Consider the following 8,621-nt stretch of genomic DNA (forward strand, 5'->3'; position numbering starts at 1 on the left):
TTGGTTCAGCACTTCTGAGGTGACTCCCCCTAAGCCTTGGGGTAGAAGACATGTGACCCCTTCCTCAAGGGAGGGAAAGTTCATTTTCCTATCTTTCTGATCTTTCTTGTGACCCTGGCACTTCACAATGCTCTAAGAAACCCTGAAAACGGCCCTATTTTTCACCCAATTTGGTTTCTTGTTCTCAGGAAGCTTGGCATTGTTGAAAATCCAGAAATTCCCATGGCCCAAATCCTATTTAAAAACTGCCTATCTATTTAAAGTTCATGATTGGAAGAATAAACGAAAAAAAGAGTCCCACAAACAGAAGGGAGGCACAAGATAGGAAAAAAGCAGATCTAGCTTGCTTCTAAAAAAGGCTGAAAACTATCTGTCTGTGGCCTTGTGTCTCAAGTCTCACATATTTTTCTTTCTCTTTTGGTGGTTTGCAAATCTGAAGTGGAATTTTATTATGGGTTACTTGGATGATCCTTTTCAAGTCCCTAGCCCCCAAGGCCTCTGCTCACTAGATAGCATGCCACAGCGGCTCTTCACGCTATGGGAAAAGTGAGTGAACCCAAAATAAAGCAGCCATATCTTTTGGCTCCTCTGCAGTCCCCACCGTGTTTCCACAACTCCGAGCCAGAGACCAGCAACGCTGTCCTGAGAACAACAAAACCGTGATGAAGGCAACAGGAGTCAGAACGCTATTCACGGCAGGAAGCCCCAGCATCCGGTGAGAAATAAGAAGTACTAGAGCACAGGATGCGCCCTGGGTCAGGGGGACGTGAAAAGCCTGGAGTCTGTAACCTTCGCTGCGCCAGAGCTGTGGTGGTTTGACAGCAGAGACACAGCCCTCAGCTCCCCTCGGAGCCCAGCCGGGTGCCACGCTCCAAGATTCAGTGGTGGCTGCTGTCCTTGTGGGGGAATCTAGCCTCTCCCAGGAGACTCGGCAGAATGGCCACCTCAACAGGTTTGTTGCTGCTGCTGCTTCTGGGCCAGTCCTGGGCAGGGGCTGCCGCTGATTCAGAGGCTGTCGTGTGTGAGGGGACTGCCTGCTATACTGCCCACTGGGGAAAGCTGAACGCCGGTGAAGCCCAAAACCGCTGCAAGGAGAATGGAGGCAATCTAGCCACAGTGAAGAGCGAGGAGGAGGCCCGGCATGTCCAGCAAGCTCTGGCTCAGCTCTTGAAGACCAAGCCAACCTTGGAAGCCAAGATGGGCAAATTCTGGATCGGGCTCCAGCGAGAAAAGGGCAAGTGTACGTACCACGATTTGCCAATGAAGGGCTTCAGTTGGGTGAGTGGTGGAGAGGACACAGCTTATACAAACTGGTACAAAGAGAGCAAGAAATCCTGCACCTCTATGCGCTGTGTGTCCCTGATACTGGACCTGTCCTTGACACCTCACCCCAGCCATCTCCCCAAATGGTATGAGAGCCTCTGTGGGACTCCTGAGAGTCCAGCTAACACTGATGGTTTCTTGTGCAAGTTCAACTTCAAAGGCATGTGCAGTCCTCTCTCTCTGGGTGGTCCAGGCCAGGTGACCTATACCACCCCTTTCCAGGCCACCACCTCCTCCCTGGAGGCTGTGCCTTTTGCCTCTGCAGCCAATGTAGCCTGTGGGGATGAGGCTGAGAGTAAGACCTACTACTTCCTGTGTAAGGAAAAGACTCAGACTCCGGGTGTATTCCACTGGGGCAACTCAGGCCCCCTCTGTGTCAGCCCCGAGTTTGGCTGCAATTTCAACAATGGGGGCTGCCAGCAGGAATGCTTTGAAGGTGGGAATGGATCCTTCCGCTGTGGCTGCCGGCCTGGATTCCGACTGGAGGATGACCTAGTAACTTGTGCTTCTCGGAACTCCTGTAGCTCCGACTCATGCACAGGAGGGGGCTCATGCCATCCTGTACCCCTCAGCGAAAACTACACATGCCAGTGTCCCAGTGGCTACCAGCTGGACTCTAGCCAAGTGCACTGTGTGGATATTGATGAGTGTCAGTACTCCCCCTGTGCCCAGGAATGTATCAACATTCCCGGGGCCTTCCAATGTGAATGTTGGGTGGGCTACCAACCCAGTGACCCCAAAGGGGAGACCTGTGAGGATGTGGATGAATGTGCCGCTGCCCCCTCACCCTGTGCCCATCACTGCCATAACACTGATGGTTCATTCTACTGCTCCTGTAAAGCTGGCTATACCATGTCTGGGGAAGACAGTACCCAATGTCAGGATATAGATGAGTGTTCGGACTCCATGAACAATCCGTGTGACACCCTGTGCGTCAACTTGGAGGGTTCCTTCAAATGTGTCTGCCCACCAGGCTGGGAGCTGGCTCCTAATGGGGTCTCTTGTATCAAGGACACTGTGTCTTTAGAACCATCAACTTGGCCTCCCCAAAAGGAAGGTGAAGGTGACATAAAGGGGAGTACTGTGCCTCCTTCTGAAATGCCCAGTTCTTCCAGAGGCTCTGAGGATGTCTCCAAGGGAGGACACACCACAGGGCATCCTTCCTTCCCATCAGATCCCCCCACTACCTCTGCTCCACAAGAAATATCAGTCACCAGTGAGGAATCTGATGTCTGGAGGGAGTTGGGTACCTACCTCCCCATGACCACTGGCCACAGCAAGCCCACACATGAAGATTCGGTGTCGGCCCACAGTGACAGCGACACCGATGGGCAGAAGCTGCTTCTGTTCTACATCTTGGGCACTGTGGTGGCCATCTCACTCTTGCTGGCCCTGGCCTTAGGGCTTCTCATTTATCGTAAACGGAGAGCCAAGAAGGAGGAGATAAAAAAGAAGAAGCCCCAGAATGCAGCTGACAGCTATTCTTGGGTTCCAGAGCGAGCTGAGAGCCGAGCCCTGGAGAACCAATACAGGTAAAGCAGCCAGAAGTTGCTTGGGTAGCTGGGTGGGCAACTGTAGGGTGGGAGGCACAGAACACAGTCCTGGGAGGCAGAGACAGGAACAGCCAGCTGGCCATTTGATGTTAAACCCAACTTCAGCATCCCAGTTCAGCCTATGCTGCCAGCGCACGTGGAGTGGAGGCAAGGTACCCAAAGATGTAGATGGGACAGGGCTCTGTGGCTGCAAACACTGTAACCTTTTGTTTCCCACAGCCCAACACCCGGGACAGACTGCTGAAGACAAGGTGGCCATAGAAACACCGGCAGCTGCCACTGCTGTCAGAGCTTTCACCTGCCGGATGATGGTGAGACCCACATCATTCTGAAAGACTGGACTGAACTCTCAGCAAAGAGTGTGCACCTTCCCCTTAAGAGCCTGGTGACTTGGGATGGGCAGGTATTTCCCAGCTGCCTTTACTATGCCTGGGCGTGAATTTGTCGTTGTGGGAAGTTTTGAGGCTATTGACAAGCCTCATTCACATACTCTTTTCAAATCCATAATCGAATGATTTAATGTGTTCCTCTGTTTCCTGATCAGGGCATGAGAACAGGGGTGGGGGAGTGGGGGGGGGTGGGAGGGCTTCAAAGATTTTTCTTTATCTCTTCATTCATCAGAGAAGAAAAGGAGCTACTGGTGCTAATTGGGATGGGAATAATTCCTTTCCTTCATAGAGAATAAGATCTCTTCATTATTTAACTTCGTGAGAATAAGGCTCTACCCTTCCTATGGGGACTTTTTCAGGATGGCTGCCTTTGTGTACATTTGCCTTCTGGCATTTCCCCTCAACCCCCCTCAGTATTGTTGAAACTGTCAGAATGAGAGGAAGTTCAACCAACTGCTTAAGGAGCAAGCGGGCAGGATGTTTAGACATCCTACCCCCTCATTCTTAGCTTTCTGATGGTCTTGGGCTTATGGGCAAGTAGAGCTGGGAGCTGGAAAGTTGCTTCAAGTGAGTGGGAGGTTTTGGTAATAGCAGAATCCCGGGGAGGGGAGGGGAGTGACAGGGATTGAATTAACAGATATATGAACTAAATTATCTGAATGGACTGATGTTAACACACGCTTGACTACTGAGAAATGATAACAAAACCCCAAGAACAATTTGTCTTGGAGCCAGCACAGGCCCCAACTCTACTGCAGGGCACCCAGTCTCCATCCCTAACTAGGAAGCTGGCATAGGGGGCTTTCATTCTGACTGTATGGAGAAGATGTATGAACCAGGTGACGGATGGGCTCTGCATTGAATACTGTCATTTAATGTAGCTGAAGCCCAGTTCACAGTTAAGAGTACATCTGGAGGACTTACGCACCGTTTTGTGGGTGTGACACACATCAAATCAAGGATTAGTCACCCAGAAGGTTCTCTCTGTTTGCTTAAAAGAGGAGATGCAGAGGAAAGGGAAAGGGGAAGAGAGAACAGCTAGGCTATTTTCCAACCGTTAAAACTGCTTAGCGCCATTTTGTGAATGACATGCTTATTTCAAAGTGTACTTTTGCAAAAGTGTCCCTTAAACTTGCTGCTGGTGATGGTGTTGCAGCTACACAGGTCTGTCTCATGGAGGTTTGGCTTTTTTTTTCTCCCTCTATTACTTAGAAAGCTGAGGCACGGAAAGTGTCTCCATCATGGGAATCCCGAGGCTTTGTTCTCGGATCAGGCTGCCCTTTCATTTCCGGTTTTAAGTACATCTATCCCTCAAGTTGACATCTGGAGAGTGAAGATGAATAATGAACAGATTCAAGGCCTGTGGAGTTAAGGAAATATCTTTAAAAAACACAACAAAACAACCCCCCCCCAAAAAAAACCCACAAGTTGGAGGAAGATGGGAGAAAGATGGAGCTCTGTGCGGAGCTTGAAATTTGTGCATTTAAAAATCAGCTCACCATCTGGCTTTCAGTTGTAATTTGGGTGTTTGGAACCTAAGGGAGATCAAAGCTGTGTCTGATTGGCAGGGAACTTCATTGACCACAGGACCCCTGGCAATAGTTGCCAATAGGTTGGCATCCAGTCCATTACAGAGAGCAGCACCCACTGTCCAGGCGATTTTACATAGACGGCAGTATCTGGACTTAAGGCTTGAGGTGAGGAGGTCAAACTGAGGGAGTCTAAATTCTCTGTAGCCTTGCTTGGTCTACACTCAGGCTGCTGACCAGAACCACTTAGGGCGTAGACATGAAACCCCATCCCCAACACCCTCAGGGGCGCTGGTTCCCCTCTGTGGGACGTACAACAGGGAAGGTGGATGAACACATTTCCTCAAAGTGCGCTTTCCATCTCAGCCCCTCCCATGTGGGTAGGGCTCTCTCATCCACTGACCTGCCAAAGCTTTGGGCCGAACCACGCCTCATGTGTCAAGGCCAGTGGAGCTGTCTACCCTTCCTAAACCAGTGCTTTGTCCCCCCATCTGTTCTTGTTGTCCTCGTGTTTGAGACTGGAAAATTTTGGGTTAGAGCATCTAAGAGGCCAAGCAGGAGAAAAATGGACTTCCGTTGGCCAAAGGGAGCCAAGGTTGTTAGGCTAACAAATCAGTGAGCAGAGACAGAACAGTCCCTTGCCTGTGAGGATGCAGAGAAAATGCTGCTTGGGTACATACCTGGTAAAAAAACAAAAACAAAAACAAAAACAAAACAAAAAAATTGTATTTAGAACTATCTCCTCCCACTCTTCTTTCCCAGAGAATTCCAGAGAGTTTAAGGGGAAAGGAATACCTTCGAGCCTTCAGTCCTCTCATTCCTTAATTTCAGGTGGCCATCATTCCTTTCTGTCTTTTATGTGGTGCTGGTGACGGTAGCCTGCGCTGAAAGTATGCTAGACAGGCGCTTTCCAGGAACTACCTTCCTAGGCCTTTGCATTAGTGTTTATTCATCATTAAAGACAGGTGATGCACTACCCCCGCAGGCAGTAATTTGAAGAGTTTAGAAAATGAACTACTCATAAAGAAATGCCTCGGGAGGGACTCAGGAATGCTACTTGTAAAGGAAATCTGGCCCCAGGTATCCCTGGTATCTAGGTAGCCTGGCTTTGGTGTAAACCCAGATGTAGCCATCTTCTGGCTTGGATGACCGGCTCATCAACACCACCACTACCTCTGTCACCAACATCATGATCACTTTATAGCACTTTGCGTCCTCATGGCATTTCTCAGCAACAGTCACTGGAGGAATCCCACCTGGCAGAAAGAAAGAAAGTAATCCACTGCTTTCTTTCAGCCTCTGACCCAGGGACAAAGTAGCAAAGCTCTGGGAATGTCTAGCCTGACACTTCCCCAGAACAGTGGAGAGTGTGGAATGAAACGAACATTTCTGTGTGTGGTTATGTTCACGGTGCTGGGCACACTGATTAGGAAATGAATTCTTTTGCTCCTCATGAAGTTTTTAACCTCTTTGAGTTCCTAACCTTGAATGCTTTTGTGGACTGTTCTCACCAACCAAACTTTCAATAGGTGAATGGGATCATCAGGGCTTTTTGTTCCAATCCACTTTTCCCATAAATATTTCTGGCAAAACCAAAGGAATAGAGATGAGACTTGACCAAAAAAGGACAAAAGGTTACTCGATTCAAAATAACATAAATTTTTAAAGCAAATATAGGAAAGTCTTTTCCTATTATTTTTTTCTTAACTCCCCCATTGTCTAAATCAGGAAAACAGGAAAGCGTAGCTTTCTAGCACCTGTGAAATGGCCTAGTGCCCCTGCATATTTCCATGTCCTTCAACAATAGGTTTAGCATGGGAATCTGAGAGAGACACCCTGAAAACATCTGTCCCTTGCCTGGCTCCCAAACCCAGGTCTTGACTGTGTGGTTTGTGAAACTTCTCAGCTAAAACAGGGGGACAGATACACCTCAATCCTCCATGGGTTCAATAACTAGATGCCCTGATGACCCCTCACTCAAGGGCATGTTGAAAATAATGTCACATGACCTGTTCTTGGCAGTACCCATCTATTTCAGTTGGGAACTCTGGTCTTTCCATCCTTCCAGAAATGTGCCAAGTGGCTCCTTTCTGCAGTTTTAACCTGTTCTCCCCCTGGGTTGAAGTCCGTTGACAGCTGGGGGTTAAACTTGAATTGTGTGGTGGGCAGTCTTGTTCTGTGTTGCGGGCTATTGTACATGTTAGCAATCACACCCTGAGTCCTCAGTGAGAATGTAAATATTTAAAACTACATGCATCCAGTCAGTGTCATGGATCCTGAAACTATGGAATGTTCAGACAGAAGTGACTTCAGTGATTAGCAAATGTTTCCCAGGCTGCGGGGAGGGGAGGGGAGGCTCACAGGGTACAGGCCTTCTTAGAGCTGCAACATGACATTTTGAAGGGAGACTCGGGGTCCCCTTCAAGAAGTTGTGGCTTTGTCAATCTTTTAACTTTCTGTTGTGCACATGCCCCAATAAACTCTGAAAAAAAATTGTTTTGAATTTGTTTCATGTCATTTGTGGCAATCTAAAGTATGTGTCAGAAGATTCTTTGTGATTATTAAATGTATGTTACCCTGATGGCATGTCTCTCACTGGAAGGAATGCTGCCAGGGGTCTCTGTTGGTGCTGTCTCTCAGGAAGTGCCCTTGGTGAGACCGCCCTGCAAGGGGAGAGTGTCCATGAAGCTGAGAGCAAGCCCGTTCCTTTTTCCAGATTCAGCATTCTCAGCCTGGTCACCACGACCACCCTTAGTTGCCAGTGTCTTGTTAATTGCTTGAGTGAAGCCTGGTGGAGGGTTAAGCGCAGCCAACTGGTACGATCGAAAGCCCCGCCTACAATTAACTCCGAGCATTTGTCACTGCTTTGTCAGTGAAGCCCCTCGGGTTGTTTAACTAAGTGGCCGGGATCTTTGCCTGTTTGGCTGCCAAGATCACACTGAGATTCTGTGTTGTGGGAAGCAGATGATAACTGGTGAATTTTCAGACGGTATACTTTTTGAGAGGGCTTAAGTGGGATAAAGGGTTCCATTCTATAATGCTAATGGCATAGCACACTTCCAATAAATATCCATTAAAATTAAATAGACCTGATCCTCTAGCAGTTTAGGCACCAACAAAACACATTGGTAAATCTAACTTGTTCTGAGACTCACAACACACACACACACACAGACCCACACATATACGCACATGCACACACACGCATACACACACACCTGTTTACAAATAAAAAGATACATGCTCACAAACACAATACACATAGCATGTTTCAATAAACACACACACCTATAGACACAGACACGACATACAGACACCCACAAACGCGCAGTTCTAATACCTGTTTCATGCTGACTCAACTGGAGACCAATGTTCCCTGGTTTAGGGAAAGCTCTTGAACAAAAATATCACCTTTTAATAGCGGCATCTTTGGGTGACTGTAAAGTACTCAGATGTCAGGTAGGTCTGTGAAGAGTGAGTCATTTACTAAAGCCCTTGATTTGCAGAGTTACGTATGCCCACTGTGCATCCTCATTATCACCAGATACCTAGGTGGAGACTGAAGAGTCCTGAGTTTATTGTGGACATTCCGTAGACGAAGCCTTTTCCTTCATTGTCAAGGCAATCAACTATCCTGCCACTCAAGATGTGTATGTAATTCCCACATCCAGACCTACTGCAGCTTCGTCCACTGTGGTTCAGCCTTCAGGCCTTGCTGGACAGTCTCCCTTCCATGATAGGGTTTGTTAGACTCTCCCTGGGTTTTTATCAGTTTTGTTTCTATAAAGAGTTGTGCTGTTTGGGTGATGGATACATACCTGGTAGAT

General features: G+C 48.1%; 1 protein-coding gene across 1 annotated transcript; it reads left to right on the top strand.

Moving 5' to 3' along the window:
* The first annotated feature begins 317 nt into the window (after positions 1-317).
* On the top strand, positions 318-7,297 carry Cd93 (CD93 molecule). The gene is made up of 2 exons (XM_048455543.3): positions 318-2,855; positions 3,096-7,297. Exons 1-2 carry the CDS (start codon positions 937-939, stop codon positions 3,118-3,120), a joined length of 1,944 nt encoding a protein of 647 aa, XP_048311500.3. The 5' UTR covers positions 318-936; the 3' UTR covers positions 3,121-7,297.
* Positions 7,298-8,621: the final 1,324 nt, after the last annotated feature.

The sequence above is a fragment of the Myodes glareolus genome, chromosome 10, assembly GCF_982192425.1.
Source record: "Myodes glareolus chromosome 10, mMyoGla1.1, whole genome shotgun sequence".
Lineage (NCBI taxonomy): Eukaryota > Metazoa > Chordata > Mammalia > Rodentia > Cricetidae > Myodes > Myodes glareolus.